The sequence below is a fragment of the Mya arenaria genome, chromosome 17, assembly GCF_026914265.1.
Source record: "Mya arenaria isolate MELC-2E11 chromosome 17, ASM2691426v1".
Taxonomy (NCBI): domain Eukaryota; kingdom Metazoa; phylum Mollusca; class Bivalvia; order Myida; family Myidae; genus Mya; species Mya arenaria.
Genome location: NC_069138.1, coordinates 44,595,127 through 44,617,631, shown reverse-complemented (window position 1 = coordinate 44,617,631; position 22,505 = coordinate 44,595,127). Strand labels below are relative to the sequence as shown.

The window sequence follows — 22,505 nt, the reverse complement described above, 5'->3', positions numbered from 1 at the left end:
AGCTGTACAACTGCAAGTCTTAGCGATGCAGCGTGGTACTTATTGGGAGCCTATATCCCACTTCATTAGCTGTACAACTGCAAGTATTAGCGATGCAGCGTGGTACTTAATGGGAGCCTATATCCCACTTCATTAGCTGTACAACTGCAAGTATTAGCGACGCAGCGTGGTACTTAATGGGGGCCTATATCCCACTTCATTAGCTTTACAACTGCAAGACTAAATGATGCAGCGTGGTACTCATTGGGGACCTATATCCCACTTCATTAGCTGTACAACTGCAAGTCTTAACGATGCAGCGTGGTACTCATTTGGGACCTATATCCCACTTCATTAGCTGTACAACTGCAAGTCTTAACGATGCAGCGTGGTACTTAGGGCGATATTTCACTTAAATAGTTGTACAACTACAAGTAACGATGAAGCCTTGTACTTATTGGTGACCGATATCCCACCTCATTAGCTGTACAACTGCATGTATTAACGATGATTCGATGTGCTTTCTCTTCAACTGCAGGTCTTAACGATATCGATTTGTTTTAGACTAGCTTGGAGTATTATCAGATGAAGGGCAGTTACCTCAGATTTTTATAGTGCTGGTCTCAAAAGAGTTGTCTTAAGACTAAACCTCACGCTTTTGAAAATTGCATTATGAAAGCTCACAATAATTAAGCCAAAAAGATGGACAAACAATCGTACTGACATCTAGGGTGCAGTACTAATTGTTGTATTGTTAAGTACATTATGAACAAAGCAAAGTCCATGTGCGGAGAGAAGAGATAGGAAACAAACACAAAATCAGTATTAATTGCATTTTATTGGCAAGAGGGAGGGTAATTCACGTCTGATATTAATGTTGAAAACAAAACAAAACCAAAGGGCCGTGATCTTTTGTTTTCACACTTGACTGTAATAATTTATTGTATTTATGTCCCTTTAAGTTTAATTTAAACATATTTATTTTACAACGATAATGAAACAAGTTATTACTACATTATATTAATAACTCTCGTTGGCACGATTTTACGCGAGAGTGTGGTCTTGTGTTGTCGGGGAAACCGGGGACCCGGAGGAAATCCACTCGTCCGGATTGGTGACCGCAAACTAAACTCAGATGCGTCCAAGCCGGGAATCGAACCTTGGTCGCCTAGGGAAAAAGCGAGTTCGTTAGCCACTGCGCTAACCGGACACATATTTATTATTGAATTTCCATATTTATGATGCAAAAAAAAGCACGAAAATGAACAAAATTGAAACAATACTCTGAAATGTTTTAATGTTTTATTATTTACATCACATGATAAGTTCAAGGATGTTCAACAACACGCACTATTTATTAAATAGGATTTCAGTAAAATAGTATAAATTATACACGTCCAATTAATTGTTCAACCGTTTGTATCCGTGGTATCTCGCTTAAAACAGTGTTGTTGTTTTTTTAAAAATGCAGCGACTGCAAAACCAAATTTAACGGATTGTTTTAACACATATTTTGACGAAAGTCCGAAGACACAAAATCAAAGAGCATATCACTGTTCTATTATAAAACAAATATTGTTGCAAAATCTGTAAACAACAAAAGCAAGCCACGAATAAACTATGACAGCAAACAATTTGCATTCGTAATAACTACTCCTTCCCAAAACAGAAACCATTTCTCTTTCCAAAGAAGCGCCCCACTTAATAAAATAATAAATAAATACATAATTAGTATCTAATTATTTTACAACATTCAAAGGCATAGACTTAGTTATAAAACAATAATTCAAATACCACACTGTTAACTAATATGTCAAATAATCAATGTTCCAAACGTCCAATCAGAAACGACCTCTCAATCAGTGTCTTTTCATCCAATGAAATTGCAGATAAGCAAGCATTAAGTACTAGACTTAATCATTCAGAATTTCAACTTTCGCGGGTGTTTAAACGTCAACCCAACGCTACTCATCCGATATACCATCCCACTGTCATATTTTGTGACCATGTGTCAACCAATGAGGTTGTATTGAAGTCGGTTAGATGACCTGAGTTATTTGTTTTATTATTAAGATGGTCTCGTTCACACCAGCCATTCGTAGTCTTTAAGATCTTAATTCATGTCATCTAACTATTACTAAGCAAACACTTAACCTATGACAATAAATTTCCTTAAAGGAAAATACCAAGATCAAACCCCTATAGCATATCAATTATTTGTGCTCAATTATTAGATAAACAATTTGTCATAATAACAGATTTTTCCTTATTGATTTCGTGTTATCTATATAAATAAATCTAAATTAACAAAAATCCAATGCATGAACACTTCAAGCATAATTTTGCTCATTAGCATTTACGAATGCTTTTGATCTAACAAAATACTAGCTGCACGCTCACACATTGATCATCTTAATTACTTTTTTTGTTTTAGAATGAGCCATTGTTGGCGGAAATGTTTGGAAACTGCTGACAAAAGATCAGTAAGCTGTTAATCATATTTACGTTCGAAAACTATGTTTATCCCTTAAAACTTTACTCACGCTTGAAGAATAATGAAACTTTCGGCAGTTTATCAAACAATTGAGAGTTGTTCTTTTGTCAATGATCTAATATGACTGAATTGAAGGGACTGATGCCGAAAATAAACCGATTACAAGCCGATTATAAGCCGATTATAAACCGATTATAAGCCGATTATAAACCGATTATAAACCGATTATGAGCCGATTATAAGCCGATTATTGTAAAAAGTGGGAGTCCAGCTGTAATATTGAAGTTATACACGCGCAATAACCTTGTCACTCATATGAAAGAGACAAATATATATATATATATATATATATATATATATATATATATATATATATATATATATATATCTTTGTGTAATACATGTGAGGAAATATTAACATTTGTTAAGTTGTTTATATAATTATGAATTCAAGCAGTTCTTAAGAATTTAAGAATTAATTTGTTGATATGTAAATCATTTTCAATGATTTGGATATTTCACGAAGTTATATATTATATACATATACTATTAACGAAATTGAAATTTTCTCACAAAGACTGCAACAAAGCCATATATTATAGAACAAGCGTAACCCATGTGTATAGATCAGAGTCCCGTGCTCCTGCGTCCGATCGGATGTAACAGTATGCTTGTTATAATAACATCAAACGTATCAACAAACTTAACAGAAGTTGTGTCTGCTTCGAGTGTTGAAAGTGGAAATGATATCAATTGAAGGAGCAGATAGCCCCATTACGATTACCAACTGCCATCTACCAATTCTGACCTCCAGTTATTCGTCGAGCATATTGGTTTGTTATTTGGGAATATTCATTTTGTAAATGACCTCTGCGTGACAGAAACACCCTTCCTCGTAGTTGCGGGTATTTCCTTAGCAAATGTTGTGCAACATTTATAGTGTCCACTTCAATACGTCTCGGTAAACTGAATGGCGTGGATTGGCCATTACGCATGCGCAAACGATCAGAATGTGCCCGCAAACGACGACTCTGCACAAACGCTGGAGTGTTCGGAAACCAATTCTCTCTTTCCGGCACCATGTATTGCTGTTGACGTCTTTGCAAAAGCGGGAAACCATCCTGTCGTAATTCCACGTTTCTTGATAACTGAGGAACATGCTGGCGTATATCAGTCGTTGAAAAGTCCCTGGTGTCAAGATGCGAATTATGCCGGACTAACTCCCGCGGAGACGTCCTACCGTCCCCTCGATGCCATGCCATTCTGTTCATTTGCGACCCAAACTCGTTTGGAGGTACAACAGCATTAGTGTAACCGTTAGGTATTCTTTGTCTATTATGCAACTGAGTGTTTCTAGCGAGCCCAGATGTAGCACCAAGAGCAGAACCATGAGAAGTTCTTGGTGGAAATCCACTGTTTCTATGGGAGAAAACCGGCATTCTACCGGCTTGAACTTGCTGGCTTTTTGTTCTAAACCTATTTCTTGTATCTGAATTTGACGGTATAAAACTACTGTGAGCATTTGACCGCTCGAGAGGATTTGCTAAATTTTGGCGCGCTTGAATATTCGGCCTTTTGATTGGTGTACGAAAATTGAGACCTGATCTGTTAGGTACAGACTGTCTTTGTCTGTTTGGATCACTTGCAAATGTTCCTTGAGTCAGCCTGTCATTTGGAGATCTTCTGTTTGGATCACCGTTGGGGTTCACCATCATCGTTAATGGTGTCATTCGGCCACGTTGTAATCTGTTTTGAACGTGTTGTCTCTGGTTGGAATCATCTGTCCGTGAGAGAGTATTAAACCTTCGGTCTTGTAAATTTATATCTCGGACGGTCTGGAAACTTGAAGGCCTGGGAAGGTCGACATTCCTACTCCTAGAAGCTGTATTTGGGTCACCAAATGTACTCATACGCCCAATGCTTGAGGGGTGGCCTGGAAATAGGTTCGTCTGGTGAAATCTTCCTATACTTTGAGTCTGGTCAGCAGGAAAACCGTGCAAGTCTGGAACTCTGTTTCTATTGGGTTGAAGTCCTGGTAAAACGCGTCTTGAATTAACCCCTGCTCCTTGAAGATTGTTTCGTGGTACGTTCATCTGGTCTGGATTAATTCCTGGATGATCGCCTGCCCCACGTCTAGTTCCAACCATTCCACTATCTTGCGTTGCTACATTCGCCCCTGGGGCATTAAAGCGTCTGTCCACAAATTGATGGAAGCCTCGTAGTGCTCTGATTACCGCCTCGAATGAATCAGATGGAGCGTCGTCAGTGATTTGAGTTACGTTTGCGGTCTGAGGAATAACTATATCAGTCTCAGGTGAGTTTGTGTCATTACGTACAAAGATATTATCCACAGTTCCACCAATACTTATATCCGCACAGTTGATAAACGTCTCCTGCAAACCGCAACCAATGCAAGAGGTTCCGTTTTCATGACGTCCAAGGCTATTGCCTGGAAACGAAAAATAGTTTTCAACAATCAAAACAAGAAAAATAACATTCTCAAGTGGAGATGCTTCGGCATCATTAACTATAAAGTAAAAGAAATTTAAATTAATTAAATACATGGCAGACGAGGTAATGGCGTCACTTTAAATAATTATAACTGTCGTTTGGCGACCCTCTGATTGACTCAATGATACTGAAATGTGTCAATGAGTTACATTAAAATATGTTCTGAACAGTGTAACAACTAATACAAAGTTAAAACAGTGTTCACTTCCTTTTGCCATATAGTAATCAATGCCACAGCAAATATCACGTGATGCTTATCAAAATTATGTGAAGCCATGCCGAAACATATTTAACATTGAAAATATTTTTTTTAATGGAACTAAATTATTGAATAAATACGTGTTTAAAAACTAAAGAACATACTTGTGTAACTGAATTTAAGCTTTTATGGATGTGGTGACATACATCTTATTATTTCATCACGGTAGGTTAAGGCATAGGGGAGTGCAACTATGACATGATACGAGATACGAGATAAAAGATACGAGATACGAGATACGAGATGCAAGATACGGGATATGAGATACGAGATACAAGATACGAGATACGAGATACAAGATACAAGATATGAGATAAAAGACGCAAAAATCTGTATTTCAAGTCGGGTATATGCTTACAATATACATTAGCTCAATGACCTTTTTCTAATATGAATAACAAAAACATATCCAAACATTACAAAGAGCTGATGACCTGAAATAAAGTTCTCAGTTATGTAAAGATATGTGGTTAAGTGTGTTTGTAACTGTTGTTGAATGGCAAATTACAAAAATTTGCAAGTTTACATTCATCCTTCATACGGTTTTTGAGATCGTAAAGCAGTGCTTTTTCGTGTGAAAAAAATCGGTCAGTTCACTATCGAATATATGGGACAATTGTTAAGTGGTTTATAACCTTGATACCCATGTACAAGTTGGTAAAATTAGGGTAACGGTTAACCCTAACCCTTAGCCTTGTTGTAAAAGAAACGCCATCAAATAGGACAAACTTGTTGTTCCAGCTGGTGATCAGTACGGTTGCCCTCTTTTTTAAGTATAAACTCAGGAATTGTTTTCGACATGGATTTTATAAGTGTCCCTTCAAATTGGACATCAGAATTATTTTCAACAAAGACAAAGTATTCGACATGGATTCTTTTAGTTCTCACATTGACACCAGTATGGCCTTGTGCCCCATAAACAGGTTCTCGATATACATACGTAGTATTTTATATGTATAGTATGTATGCACTGTGCTGTTTGTGGAGTTTTGTGCTGTTCTTCCATGTTTCTTGTCTGTGATTGTTTTGTTTTTGTGTTATAGGTATTTAGCGTTTACGCAGTGCCATTAAACCGGGTTTATGTTTAAACCTTTTTGCTACTGAGCTTGTTTCTGTAGTTCTTAACATAAGTATTAGTTTCAACTCGGACAATGGATTCGACACGAACTATGTTAGTTTCCCTTTAAAAAGGACATTAGTATTATTTTCGACTCAGGAAATATGGATTCCATTAGTTTACCTTCAAAATGGACATCAGTTTAAGTTTCATCTCAGTTTTATAACGAAAACTAAAGGAACAAGCAGAGAAGCTGAACACATTCTTATTTTTAAAACTATATGTCTACACTCAACTTTAAATGTTTACAAAAAGTCTCTAATTGCGAAATGCATCATTTCATACATTAAGATAATAAATACGATACGATACGATAATTAAGGGAATAAATAATCAAGTCAAGTAAAACATTTATCATCAAATAAATTAGAATTGAAATTGGTATATTATTATCAATGTGATGCAGAACATGCTGTAAAAGTTGGACTGATTTAACAGATATGCATATTTTTCAATTAAATACTAATTGTGATTGTTTGCAGATATGTTTTTTTTACTGGACTAATTTAACACCGCGTCTTTATCTTTTTGTGGTCGAGTGGTTATACATCACTCACTCTCCGGCACGTTTCAAGCCGACGTATTAAAAACTCGTGATTTTATTATGATTTTGCACAAATTTGTCTTTTTGATGAGCCAAACTGAAAAAAATATTAAATCGGTTCAAGGTTGTTTAGTGGTCGAAATCCTATTTTGTCCAATATAATTGATGTATAGTGTAAATGTGCGGAACTTTTATTTTGGAAGTTCAGAATTCAGCTCTTCTTGATTTTTATGAGGTAAATGTGTCGTCTTCAACACAATCTAGGATAGTAGACAAAATATAAGCTTGACCATTTAGCAAGGTATGAGTATGTCGTTACTTCCAAAAATGAACGATTGGTGATTCGGCAAGGATTCTCCAAAGTTTGGACAAAAGATTGTATAATATCGCATACTTGGCTCATTTACTTCTTAAGTATTGACCTTTTATATGTTATGTTAGCGTAAACAAACAATTAGTCGGTACTATATCAATCATGATTGTTTTAATTAATTGGTAAGGTATTAACATTTACTCTTTACCAGCCTTATAAATCCACTGTAGAACACATCGATCGCAGACGACACCTCGAGGCAAAACGACCTTGACCTCGTGCAGTTTCGGGTTTTCTGGAGGGTAAAACTTGTACGGGTCGTCCGGAGAACCTTCCACTATCTGCAGTGGGTGACTGAAAGGCGGCAAGACAAGTAATGACACGACAATTATTAATGCAAGACATCAAAGACGCAGATAAATGGGTGCTATTGAATCTGATTGTACATGTTCATTAACAGCTACCGGCATATGTTGTTTACTCCTTTCATTTATTTTTCGTTCGCATTATTTCATAACATGATCATGCATTATTTGGGATTTGTATTTAGAAACTAATAAACATAACTCTAACAAAAACTTGTCACAAATTCTCACGTGGAGATTGACTACGCATGCGTATTGATTAATTTAGAACGGAAATACTTCATAAACTGTATGACTAGTACCAAATTCATTAAAAATATATCTTGTTGTAATGTAAAACAGATTATAATTGATAAAAAACGTGACACGAAACCATCTTATGATTGATAGCAAATGTATGAAAGGCGTGAAACTCGAAATCGGATTGCATTTTAAGAGAATAACACAAAAAACACAAATGATATAAGTTAAATACATTACTTAATGGATGGCACAATTTTCATATTGTCTTTCTTTCAGGTTTCAAGTACATTTGAAAAGACGGTTATATCCTATATTTAGTTAATTGAACATTTTATTTTCAGCTGTTCACGCCTTAAAAGGAGAACATTAAAGCTTCAGGTGACCGACCCATTAGCTGAATGAGTGATTGAACACCTTAAGATGTACGACCAATAAGTGTGTAAATGCTGGATACCAGGTGACTCCATATAACCTTCGTATTATTTTAGAATGGATAATGAAAAAATACTTCACGTCATATGAGTTCCCATCTCGCGATGTTAATATGACCTCATTAAACCAATTTGTGCGTGATTATAATGACAAATATGTTTCAAATAACCAATTTTCGAAAAATCCTTAGCGCGCTTTTTTATTTTGGTATCATTTATGTTATGTTCTCATTTTAAAATGTTCTGAGACTTATTATGGAAATTATGTAAAAATATTCCTATCTCTGACTGATACTGTTAGTGCCAAATGTCAGATGACCAGGTCCTATTTCCCCATCTCTGATTAATACTGTTAGTGCCAAATGTCAGATGACCAGGTCCTATTTCCCCATCTCTGATTAATACTGTTAGTGCCAAATGTCAGATGACCAGGTCCTATTTCCCCATCTCTGATTAATACTGTTGGTGCCAAATGTCAGATGACCAGGTCCTATTTCCCAATCTCTGATTAATACTGTTCGTGCCAAATGTCAAATTTCCCCATCTCTGACTTATACTGTTAGTGCCAAATGTCAGATAACAAGGAACTATTTCTCGACAATTGTTAAGCCTCACAAGCTTAAGTGCCTTATTTCATTACGCCAATATTTTACGTTATCTTGGTTTTACAGAGAAAAAAAAAAATCATGATTATCTTAATGAAAGTTTCCCTTTAAAGTCAAGGACTCTTAAGAATATAGTAAAACTAATGCGCTTAGCTCAATCCGACGGTTTACAATGTCAAAAGTATTTACATTAAGTTAGGCTGCATGTAGATCGCGTAGTAATTTTAATTTAGCTGTAAAACGTAATAACTGTACTCTAGGGAAACTTAATTATTTGTTTATTTTTACACTTCACTGGAATGGGAATTCATTAAGTAATACAAAATACACGTGAAAAAAACAACAATTAATTTATAATAATATTTCAATTCTACGAACTACTTCTACTGATTAACCGGCATACGTCAATGGTCGTTTTGGAAAATAGCAGAGGTTTTTCGAATGGCTCCATTAAGGCTTATTTTCAGATAGCTATTCCCAGCAGGGGTGTTCTTCGTACTGTACATATCGTCCCAGAGTCAGTTCTAAAGTTAAGAGAAAAATGCAAAATAAAGCGACAAAACTGATATCGTTTGAAAAGTTCAACTCAATACAAAATGTAATGTTCTATTTTAAGAACGTAACTGTATGCACTAGTACCAAATACATCTAAAATTGATTATTTCCATCGAAGCGCCCATTATTTAACTTGATGTATTGGTAACAATTTGTCGATTTCGAATTTTATTTATGTATTTTTGGTTAGTGTTCATATTTTTCCCATCGCATGGTATCATTTGAATATTTTTAAAATGTGTGCTGCAGTTAAGATGTTTTGTTTTAAATTTTAATGAGGAAATCAATCTGTTGCGGGTTTCAAAAGTGCTTAAGATTTATATGCGTGCAGATAATAATGTGGTCGGCTGTAATCATTCATTGACAGATGTGGCATAATTACGTCAAAACGTTAATAAATAAACAGACTATTTCGTGTGGTAATCCTTTGGAGAGCGGCCATGACAATGGTGTAGTTATTGGTAATTCGCATTTAAATAAGTTTAATACTTTGAAATAGCGCATTGCTGTATCGTTATCGTATAAAACATTTGCTGTTATAAATGTCGGGAACATCAAAGACCTCTAGTCGTGTGTTTACGTATTTGTGATAAAATTGCAAATCATTTACTGCATAAGAGATAAAAGTATTTAAGACGTTCATCTGATCGACGGTCCGCAACGACCACATCAACAAATGTAACATTCTGTAACATGCCCATCTCCATCTTCAAATGCAAACCTTCAACCATATGTAGGGGAGGTAACTATTTTAATTATCTCAATACTGAAGTAAGGATATATTATCTAAAAACTGGGACTGTTTTAACGGTTAGGCAATTATCTCAATACCGGGAAAATTACCTCAATGTAAGGGCACTTGTCTCAATATTTGGGAAATTATGTCAATGCTATGACACTTATCTCAATTCCAGGGCAATTATCTCAATGTAAGCGCACTTATCTCTATACAGGTGCAATTATCTCAATGTTAGCGCACTTATCTCTATACAGGTGCAATTATCTCAATGTTAGGGCACTTATCTCTATACAGGAGCAATTATCTTAATGTGAGGGCACTTATTTCAATACTGGGGCAATTATATCAATGTTTGGGCAATGCTAGGACACTTTTCTCCATACTTATCTCAATTCTGAGGCAATTATCAAGCAGAGGCTCTATTCACCTATACATTATTCTCTAATTATAAACATATACTTACGCATCAAAACAAGCCTGGGTCAAGGTCATCTCATTGTTAGGACAAAGGTGAAAGGTCACGTAACCCTTATGATAGGCGGTAAGCTCGAATTTGACATCTATCTGCCTCATGCCTGCGGGATAGTGCCTCACGATGATCCCTGTGTCATACGGACCGCCTCTATCATTCTCGAAGGGTCCATCGTAGGGATCTCCACATAGCCCGCATTTTCCTCCGCTCTGCTGGAATTTCTGCAAAATAAACCATTGTAACTAGGCCTATAAGTCGCTACAACATTGTAAAACCTACTGTTTGAAAACATGTTTATATCTTAGTCTCCACTTAAAGAAGGTATGCGCCTTGATTGGCTCGCAACGTTAACTAAACTCCCTGTAGCACATATTGAAACGATTCAATTTTCAATAAAAACAAAACAATCTTGGACAAAATTAATATGTCTTTTTTAAAACAGTACTTTTATTGACTGAAGTCTCATAAATAGTTTTGGAACTTTACGTCAATTCTGTTTTTGATCATCCTTTATACTTATGCGGGAAACTACAGAATCAAGCTCAGTAGCAAAAAGTTTAAACATAAACCCGGATTAATGCCACTGGGTAAACGCCAAAGTCATAGAACATAAAAACAGAATATCACAAACAAGAAACATGGAAGAACAGCACAGAACTCCACAAACATCACAGTGCGTACATACTAATAAATAATTGGTATGCTATGTTTATCAAGGATTGTTAGGTACCGCCTTGGAACAATCAGTAAAATGTAATTTTACCTCAGGCCATTTGCCTAAATGTCCTAAATGAATATATATTGTTTTTCATGATTCACAGTACGTAGAATCTCATTTCTCGTGGTCAACATCAAACACATGATGTATTTCCAAACAAAACGGCTATTTTTGTATCACTTCTAATATATTTACCATCGGTCAAGCGTTGGTCAGTATATAAACATTAATTGATGTTTAATTCAGGCAAGATCATTAGGTCCACCATCAAACTGCCAAGTGTGGTTATAAACGTCGCTTTAATGTTACAACACATGCACATCATTATTTGATAAACCAAGGTCTGAATCGTGAGTTTTAATATCTATGGAACCAAAAATTGGCTTACATATCTACGTAAAAATAATACGTTACGATTTTAATACTGTACATTAAGGTACCAGTGCCGCTATTCATGAAACATCTTGAAGATGCACTCTTACTCCCGAATAAGCAGTATCACAATTTATACAATTAGTATAATTTACCGAAAAGGGTGAATAAAAAGCAAAAACAATGGTTCTTGTGAAGGATACCGTGTTTAATTCGAAAGAAAAATGCAGAAAACACGGTATTTTTTCCTTATAAAAGTATATACTTTCAATGAAATACTCTCCATAAATCTTTAAGCACTCACCAGTCATTAAATATATGAGCATTTTAAGCTGTTAAGTACACGCGTATGATTTTGTTATCAGGAATTGATATTTTTCATATGCTAGGCATTTGATATTTAACTTTTATTAGTTCTGAACTGCTTCATTTTTATTAATAATACATATTTCTATGTCAAAAATACCTATACATTTCTTTTCACTGTCGAATTATAATATCCTGGCCGGTATTCATTAGAAGTTCTTTTTTAGCTTAATGTGATATGAAATTTACGCTGAATAATTTCAGAAATTATTTATTGTCATTAAAAATACATTATTCTATGTTAAAAACACCTATACATTTATTTTCCGAAATGAACTTAAGTGAGAAAAAATGACTTAAAGTGCTTGATGGATACCGGCCCTTATGAACAAAACAGCTTGACCTATCCTTGAGTCATGACGTCATGATCAGTGTGTGTGTACCACGTGATAAATTGCGTCATAAATGCTACGTCGGAGGGCAATATTTTGATTTGAAAAAAGACTTTAAACAAAGATAACTTCTCTATTTATTCACCATTTTAAATGAAAAATAGCGCAGTCGACGCCACTTACGGAGCCCCACCTTCGGTCTTTTACCAAAATTTGATTGTGAGTTGAGTTTCTTAAAACACTTCGAGAAACCTTTTTACAATACGGCAATCTGACGGAGCAATGTCAAAACATTATTTTGGAAACAGGTTTGTCGAAGTGTTTAATGAAACTAATCACCTAATCAAACTTCGGTCAGAAAACGAAGGAGGGGCTCTTTAAGCGTCATAGAGAGCCGTTTGTTTATTTAAAATGATGTAGTAAAAGAAAAGTTATCTTTGATTTAAGTCTTTATCTTAAGCAAAATGTTGCCCTCCGACGTAGCATATATAACGTAATTTATCACGTGGTATATGCACACTGATGTGATGATGTTAAATGTTGATGCATGGTGACCCGGTGTAATGTTGGTATCATTTGAAAGGGACATTGCTTCAAGTGGCACTCTTATTCAAAATCAATACAAACACATGTATGACAAACATAGATTTGGGGTGATGAACCTTTAACTACTTAGTAAATAATGCATTTATGGAAAGTATTTAATACTGATAACAAAATTGTAACTGTATATTTAATAGCGGAAAACAGAAAAATATTAAATGATTGGTGAATGCTAAAAGATTTACTGTGATCTTCTATAGCCTTATAAGGTAAAAAAAAACATGTTTTATTGCACAATCTATTCAAATTTAAATTGGTATCCATTGTTGTCGTCATTTATTCATCCTTTTTGGTTTAATAAAAAATGTTTTAATTGTAGTAAATCTTATTTGGGAGTAAGAGTGCATCTTTAATGGTTACATAAACGAAAATGAAATATCTGCAGTCTGCAAATTTGCTCTTTCTTTCGATTGTTTGACGTGAAAGAGCCTTTTTGTGAATTATCTAACAGCTCGATCCGGTTTTTGTTTTAGTATATGTTTTAAATACTCCTTTCCATCTTACAAAATCCTTCCAAATGAAACCATAACAATATTTGGTAAACATGCATCCAACATTCTGATAAGTATATGATACCATAACAATATTTGGTAAACATGCATCCAACATTCTGATAAGTATATGATACCATAACAATATTTGGTAAACATGCATCCAACATTCTGATAAGTGTATGATACCATCACTTCTGCTAAACACGACGCGTGCCATGTCTGGGCGAAGATTTATTGGAGATAATACGGTAATACGGTAACTATATGCTCTGAGAATAAATGGCTTAATGGTTTTAATATATCATTATGAGGTAATAAAAATTTGATGGTTTTAGAAAAAGCGCAGCAAAATCCTTAAGTACAATAAGCCATCGTTTTTGTAATATTGAAATCAGGAATGCTATTAAAATTGAGATGTAGCTCGTGACCACTGAGGCACAAATGATGAGGTCATGGTAACCACATATTTAGAAATAACTATTTGCAAGATTAATCATATCGAAATAACTGTGATTATGTTGCAAATGCGAAACATTTATTCAAATTTGAGACGAATAATAAGAATAAAAAATGACCACAAATGCACAACTAATCAAAATAAGCCCTCTGCTGTTTGAAACTTTTCAGCATATGAAAATCATCCGTTCAGAAATGAGAAAAAAAGGCAAAAAACCTAAATTAAATGCAAGTATACAGACGTATAGATGCAAACATACACAAACACAACACCGTTCAATGACTCTCTGTACTTCATTAAACTATCATAAGATGCAAACAGATCGTAAAAATGCAATGCCAACTGCAGGGGCAAGCCCTGTTTGTAGGCATGGACACTGAAATAAAACAAACACGTACGTACAAATAATGCATACATAGACGCAAAACACAACATAAAGACCACAAACACATCAACATAGCTTTACCGAAAAAAATATGTAGGCCTTGGAACCAGGTCATAATAGGCCAATATGTTGATCTTAAGTTCAGTTCAATGCTTATATGAAAAACAACAGAAACAAGCTCTGAAGCCAAAAGTTTCAACATAACATAAGGCTACATAAAACAATATAATGTAATGCAAAAGAAATAGACATGAAACAAGTGAACTACTTACGGAAAATCCTCCACAATACAACGAGTTCCAATCATAGTTGATGGGGACGTCGAATCCATACCGCCAGGCGAGGCTCCTCATTGGGGGCTCCTGCATTCCGCCGTGGGCACTGCAACACGTGATGAAGACCAGTAGGAGGAACACTGCAAACGTTGCAGGTGTCACGTGATATCCCATTTTTACTTTCGATTCTTTTCAAGTATGTGCTTTTTATTTTTTGACACTGACTTAAACACATAAAAGTGTTTTATATCTTGCTTGAACAGTATTATTCTTGTTCGAAGGAGAAGAGTTTTCGTCATTCGTCAATTTTTTCCATGAAACCTTGTATTACAAATTTGATAATCTGCTGACCCACTGGTATAATCCATCTCTTATTTGGAAGCCATACTGTAATACTGTCGTTAACGCCACATTCTTCTCAAATATCTCACCCAGCGTTCTGCTTAAATCATTGTTCAGGTTTGTCAAAATGTATTTTTTTTTCGCCCTTTCCTCTCTACATTTAAAATGATCGTTTTATATTATTCTCACTATCATTATATCTTCAATATGAAAACGTTAATCACTTTTAAATTAGCTGTTTTCTTTTCAAAGTGTGGATGTGTTGATATCGTTACTATAAATATTTTTACATTGCAACGATCATCGTAAGCACAAGCGATTTGTGTTTCAAGTTTTTCTGATCATACCGCTGATGGTGGTAACCTACGTTCATTACAATTATAAACAGAAGAGTTGCTTATATACGATTAGTTCGCCTAAGAAAACTGCTTACTAACTGCGTCAGCCAATTAGCAATGGAGACATCGTGAGTATCATGTTTTCTCACCTGTGAGCGTCAACCTATGTAAACAAAATGATGACTGTTAAGGTGTCCTAAGTATAAATAAGAGCATGGTTGTTAAGCCAGCGTAGAATCACTTTCTCTCATACGCAGTGATTGTCCTTGACGAGTGATGTGGGCTTTTTATAATGCAAAGTGAAGTAAGCGTTTTCCGGTGTTTTAATCGATTAAGTTCTGCGTTTAAAAGAAATCCGTGCGTGTAAAACACATGCATGTATGAACTTTAATCGGCCAGGCGACATGTACAAAAGGCATGTTTATGGCTCAAGACCACAGTTATCTGTCCCCCCGTTGACCAAGATCCGAATGTGAATAACCTCAGGGTCATGTATTACTACGCAATTTTGTGAGAAAACGCAATGGTCAACCCTATGTTTTCTTGTGATTAAATTTTGTGTCTTGGACTGTTCTACAGCAGCCAGTTACTTGTTGTTTTTTTCAATTGGGACTGTTTTAAAGTGAAACGCCAGGTTAGAGTCTATATGAAACATATAGTAAAAATAACTGTGGTCTCACGCCTGATATAGAGGAAGCTTTTGGAGGGGTGGCCTATTTTAAATGGTTATAAATTCTTATTCATACAGCCATCTGGTTGAAATTTGGCCAGTTGACAGTGCTTAACCATAGAATGTTGGTGTTTGAGTATGAATTTTTAAAATCTAATGTACATAATATAAATTAATAATATATAATTTTCTTATATATTTTTTTCATTTTTAAAAAAACTTACTTTCACTTTCAATTTAATGTTTGGAAACAGTTCCAAATGATGGTAACTAATGAATGAAAGCCTCACTTTCAATTCTAAAGTATAAATGGAGGGATTTTTAAAATATAAACAACATTTACTTGCTCAATGTAAACGCACGGCCAAACGCCAACAGGCAAGTGGCTGCGCATATGGTTAGGTACTCTCAAGCAAGGTCCAATAAGGTATGGGGCTGTACATTCCAGGTTTCCTGATGACATGTGACATAACTGACATGTTCACAGGTTGTGATATTGGGTGCATCTCCAAGTGTTGGCTTCATCGCACCAGTCATGAGCCACTTTTGGTCGTGGTGGAACACTTAAATGTTGAACCCATCAATTTAAACTGGTATGCCAGAGATGTGCTAATTGAGTATGTCGTATAGGCTATAATGGTGTCAATGATTGTATGTTTGGGTAGGTGTGGTGCATTTATTTAAATTTCATTTCTTATTATTTTAAACAGACCCGGGAGGAACTGATGAAGAACCAGCCAGACAGCCCCCCCCCCCTCCCCGCCAAGCTGCCCACCCGGCCGAGCTGTACTTGGTGTATGCCAAAATGCTGTAATTTGTTTGCACTTCAAGATAATATAATGGAAAGTTGTATCCAAACTGAAGTATAAAGTGAGTAAGTTTGGTCATATAAGCCCATTGATACTGTTTGTTCCATTCCTAAATGAATTTCTTTCATGTTGTTTGTCAATCATTTCTGGTGTGGCTTTGATAATAATATTATTTTCTAATGAAACTGCTAACTTGTATTAGTCTTTGGTCTGTATTGCGCATCTATTCACACATTTTGTTTGCTCTTTTTAGCAAACATTACATTAATTGCAAATTCTATAAGCAATTAAACAAAACTTACTGCACATATGATGCAGAATGATGTTTTATTTAGTGTGCATATGATTTTCAGCTTATGGACAAGAAAACATCTGCTTCAACAATCACAGCAACACAATGAGATCCCTATTTTAAAGAAATAATACCACCTTTCATTAATTCATTAATTCATTCTATCAATCATTTATATATTCTCATTAATTCATTTATTTATTCAGTTTATACATTGAAAACTTGACAGTTCTCAAGGCAAAATAAATAAAAAAGTGAGCCACTTTCATAAAGATTAGAGCCTTTTCCCTTCATGCATTAAAAAACAACCTTTATACATCATAAATGTCTTTAAAACCCTAATGTATTGTTTATTGCAATAGCCAGCCTGGTTGCTGTAGCCACAGAGAAATTTTCAAGGATAAGAACCAGTGCTGGTCAAAATGTGGTCTCGTGTTGTTTTCCATACCGGCTCTCGGCAAGGATTTCCGAGAAAGGAATACAGTCTCCAAGTAAGAAGAAATTCTACGCATGTCTTGATTTAATGCTTTCAAAATGCATCTGGGTATCAATAAGATGATATTAACCTTTGAGTTGTTAAAAACTGATTGCAAAATGTCCAAAAGACTATATATTTCATAAAATTTGTCTTGAAAATCTTTGAATTCATGAGGTTTTCTGCATATTTATCACATTTATGACTACATAAAAGGTTGTGTATGCCTCAAATGAGTGTTTACATGCCTTTTTCAAACTTAAACAGTAGTGGCAGATAGTTTTGTAAGTGTAAAACATTGCTTGTGTGTCTTGCTTACAGATCATGATGTGCCAATAAGCTCCACGGCTTTTTCCCGCCGGCGGTAGTTCTGCAATCTGAATCCAGGAGATGCAGCTCTGAATCCAATATTTTAGAAAAATAAAGACGTTAGTCAACTGTGTAGTACTTGTTTGTGTGTAAATGATTCAAAAGAGTGAGATTGATAGCAAATCAGGTGTAAGCTTGTGTCTGTTTGCTTTATTTTTGATGCTATGTTTTGGGCGTCGGTTGGCGGTTTGCATGTTATAATAAAATGCATCTTGACTATGTTAAAAAAAATAATACATTATTTACTATGATGTTGTGTTTGCGTTGTATATTTAGATTTAATGGAATAGTATATATATTTAGGTTCAGAGTTATGGTCAAATGGTCAAAAAGGTAATAAAGGTTTAATTAACATAGAAATAATTGTTTTATTTTATTTATAAAATATTTCATTATTATTTTTCGTAATTTATTTTCCGTTATGAATGTACTGCAGTATTGATGTTTGTGGAAATTGCGTTTAAACTGTATTCTGATATGCTGTTCCTTTATGAGGTAAAAACTTTCCTGGTTGATTTAGTTGAACTTTAGTTGTCGAGTTGCACTATTGGTATGATTGAGGAATACATCCCCCCTCTGTTCCCTTTACATTTGTAGTTTTGTTTATGATGATGTGATTATGTATGTGTTGCTTTATGATCTTTGTATTTTCTTGTTTATGTAATTCATGGTGCCAAAAGGATTTGTTTAATTACTTTTAATATTATCTGAAAAATATCAGTATCAATATCTGAACATATCCAGGTTGACCAACTGAGTGCATATAAGCGCATCACCCATAGGTGGTTACAAAGATTGCTTTCAAAAAAAATACTAGCTTCGTCCTCAACTGAACTCAACTCAACTTATATTTATTCGAGAAATATTAATTTGCAATAATATACAAATAATCTACATAACCTTATATTTATATTCGGTCACTATTAATGATTATAATATGTCTTGATATATTTAAGTTATATTTACGCACATATGCAAGTCAATAGAGGTAGACATACAGTCGAACCCCGTTGGCTCAAACTCGCTTGGTTTGAGTTCCCTGTTGGCTCGAACTGGATGTTAAGGACCGGTGTCTTTAACATTCACACGTTTGGCTCGAATTATCCGAGGATCGAGCTATTTTCACCGGTCCCTGGTAGTTTGAGCAAACGGGGTTGGACTGTATACTAATATAAAGATACTAATTCACCAGGCTTTCGTGGTCAGATGTTGTAGCATAATTCATGGGGATAATCCCACAATGTATCAACACCTTGTAATTGTCACTTCTGCAATTGAAGCTGCACTCTCACAGATTGACCGTTTTGATAAAAAAAAGTTTTTGTTTTGGAATGAGCCAGTTTTTGCATCAATTTATGAATCTCAATGATATTTGAAGGCTGACTAAATATTAAATCGCAGTTTGTGATATATAGTGAAATTCGTGAAAAATATATTCCTTTGTATTATCGGAGAAGACCGAATATGTTCAAATTTGTAAACATGCTGAATACAACGAAAAAACACTTACTACATCAAAATAGCAACTTATTTGATAAAGGCAAATAAACTAAGAAACTCTGCTATCAACATTCCTGTGCGACATGTTATATTTTGTATTATACACTCTCATGTCAATTAACTTATTATTTTGTTTTCTGTGTTTGTATCATTATTTATGTTATTGTTTTACTGTATACCATTTACATACATATATATTCTATTTTGAGTTATCTTATATGACTAAGTTGAAGGCGTTCATACTAATATCAGCCGATTCTGAGACAAATATACAAACAATGTTAAAAAACAGTCATCTATGAGAGTGCAGCTTTAACATAACAAATGACAGTTTTTTCTGTTTTTTTAAGACACAAATAAACATTGTGTCAGCATAAAACTAGTTATATCCGTATTTGAAGTTGCAAGGGCTACAAATAAAGCTAGTAAAAATCCCAGTGGATAATATGTTATCCCTTATAGTTTCTTTTTTAAATAATACAAATATTGTTATTTTACAAAAAGTTTTAACGTGTGCTATCAGACAGGCAAAATGTGCCAAGTGATTTGGGAAAAGTAATAAGTAACCCCATTGCAGGCAGATATGTTAGACAATAAAATCTTATGACATATAGAGGGATAACTTTAGCATAAACAATGTATAAGATATGTTTCAGTATTCAACGACAGGCTTTCAAAGTAGCTAGAATGTATACACTTGCTTGAGGATGAGCAAAACGGTTTCAGAAAAGGGAGAAGTATCACAGACAATTTAGCAAGATCAAGATATATCATTGAATCTACGCTGAAGAAAAAGATACCTACATTTACCGCTTTTATAGATTTACATAAAGCGAACGACTAAGTTAACTGATCCGTTGTGTGGAAACATATTACAGAGATGGGTGTCAATAGTGATTTGTTAAGAGCAATTAATAAATGGCCTTAAACACTTGTGTTAGACTGAATGGATAAATGTCAAACAGGTTTGATACTATGATAGGCCAGCATCAAGGCTGTTTTTTACCTCCGATTATTTTTCATTGCTTTACAAATGACTAAGCCAGTAAGCTAAATACTATATGATTATGAATTGACCATGAAGATGGTACATGTCTGTCAATTTTGGGTGAATGCAAACGATGTAGTTATCCTTGCAAAGAATAAATAAGATCTACAAATTATGCTTTATACTTTATGTAACTAGTGTGAAGACACTCATATGCTGATAAATGACCAAAACTAATGTTATACACTTTAGAACAAGATCCATGTCAAGATCGAAATGTGTTTTTAATGACCAAGTTTTGGAATATTCTTACAAATTCACATGTCTTGTTTTGTTTGCTAATAATGAAGCTATTGCTAGTGCAAAGCATGTGTCATTTTGGCGATTGACGGGATGCCGTTCAATGTATATAGTACGAAACTGTATGATTTTTTTTTATTATGACCTGTCATTTCATATGGCGCAGCGATATAGATACAAGACAGTCCGCTTGTATTGATGCCATTCATGAAACCTTATTACAGACAAATGCATACAATAGTTGTTCCATACATACGCTGAGTTATTTTAGAAGTAAAATCGAATAGAATTTATAAGTTTAAAGAATTTTATTATTATAACGTTATCATTTTTTTTTTCTGTTTTCAATGTTTAAAAGTGTATATTTACACCTCAACTTCCATTCCATAAATGAACTGCCTTTCTTTAATTGCGTTCATATCTTCGGATATGTTCGGATCGCAATTCATCGCACAACAATATACAGGAATATACATGAAAACTATTGATCTTGTTATTGTTTGTATTGTGTCAGCAGGTCCCTTAAAATATAAATCAACATTTTAGAAAGTGTTAAGTTATTATATTTTAAACGTTTTGTTGCCAAAAGTGTTTCAATATTACGTTTAAAAGTGATTTCAAGTGGTTGATCTTTTCACGCGTTATTGTGACGTCATTTGAAAACAATGTTTCACGTGACAGTCGGGTCGTCCTATTTACAGAATGGGTAAGAAAGTATTACTGAAAGGTAATCCGAAATGAAATGAAGTATATTTTTTTAACGTTTCTTGAATAAAATAATGAACTTTTGATGTAAATATAAGGAATGAATTGCGAGTTAATGTCATTATCGGGGATATGAACGCAATTGGGCTGATCAAAGTACGTATGGAGTCCTTCGGACTTCACACACATAGACCAGCCCAATTGCGTTCATACCCCGATAATGACATCAACCCCGCAATTCATTCCTTAAATATAAACTTTGAAAATTAAAATCCATCTATACCCAAAAACCCATTTGTCTTATAAATTAATTAAATTAGACTAAATATGTCCTTCTCTGACATTGTACCCCAGGTAAGATTCAAGTTTAATAGTCAGCTTACTACAATGTAACAACATATATGATTGATATGGTTGTTTTTTGCAATTCAAAATTACAATATATTTATCTTTTGAATGTGAATCATTTCACAAAATGGCCGTCTGACGAAGCACTATCGCAGTGTTTGATGAAACTAAGTACCCAATCAAAGTCTGGTTGTGAAACAACGGCAGGGGCTCTTTAAGCAGCATAGACTACCCTTTGTTTCACTTAAAATGGTAAAGAAAAATAGTTTAAAGTTCTTTGTTGAAAGTCTTCATTTTAAAGAAAATGTTGCCTTCCTACGTAGCATTTATGACGTAATTCATCATGTGGTATACACACACTGTTACAAGTTGGCAATTACCGTGTGGATTAATAACTGTAAGCCGATGTATTGGATTAACGCGTTTGTTTGGTTGGTTCTGAGAGTAAGGAGTGAACAAAGAATTGCAACAATACATTGACCAAAAGCCATAAGTCACTTGTATTTCATAATTCTTTACAACCCGCAGTTTTCAGTTTTGCTATATATATAATATAAAATAACGTTATGTGCAAATCGATAGATAGGTAGATGTCACGAGGAGTGAAATACCTCTGAGCATCTTGTGTGGGATTTTTTACTTACCTAAACGGGACACAATATACGGTGATGTAACTTTTTTAATTAAAATGCATTATAATGAATTCAAAATGTTTTAATGATCAAAGCAAAACAACCTGG

The 22,505-nt window shown here is 34.5% G+C and overlaps 1 protein-coding gene across 1 annotated transcript; it reads right to left on the bottom strand.

Annotated features, from left to right (window-relative positions):
* Positions 1-2,883: 2,883 nt before the first annotated feature.
* LOC128224429 (uncharacterized) lies at positions 2,884-15,442 on the bottom strand. The gene is made up of 4 exons (XM_052934271.1): positions 14,627-15,442; positions 10,619-10,848; positions 7,426-7,571; positions 2,884-4,922 (listed from the first exon to the last, which is right to left on the bottom strand). The coding sequence occupies exons 1-4, from the start codon at positions 14,801-14,803 to the stop codon at positions 3,268-3,270; spliced, it is 2,208 nt and encodes a 735-aa protein (XP_052790231.1). The 5' UTR covers positions 14,804-15,442; the 3' UTR covers positions 2,884-3,267.
* Positions 15,443-22,505: the final 7,063 nt, after the last annotated feature.

What these genes read in the sequence shown, in the direction of transcription:
- LOC128224429 (XM_052934271.1), bottom strand. Translation starts at nt 14,803, where the DNA reads ATGGGATATCACGTGACACCTGCAACGTTTGCAGTGTTCCTCCTACTG. An exon ending in TGTATTGTGGAGGATTTTCC is followed by an intron (nt 10,849 to 14,626) that starts GTAAGTAGTTCA and finishes TTTATTTTGCAG; the next exon opens with AAATTCCAGCAGAGCGGAGG. An exon ending in ACAGTGGATTTATAAGGCTG is followed by an intron (nt 4,923 to 7,425) that starts GTAAAGAGTAAA and finishes TTTCGTTTCCAG; the next exon opens with GCAATAGCCTTGGACGTCAT.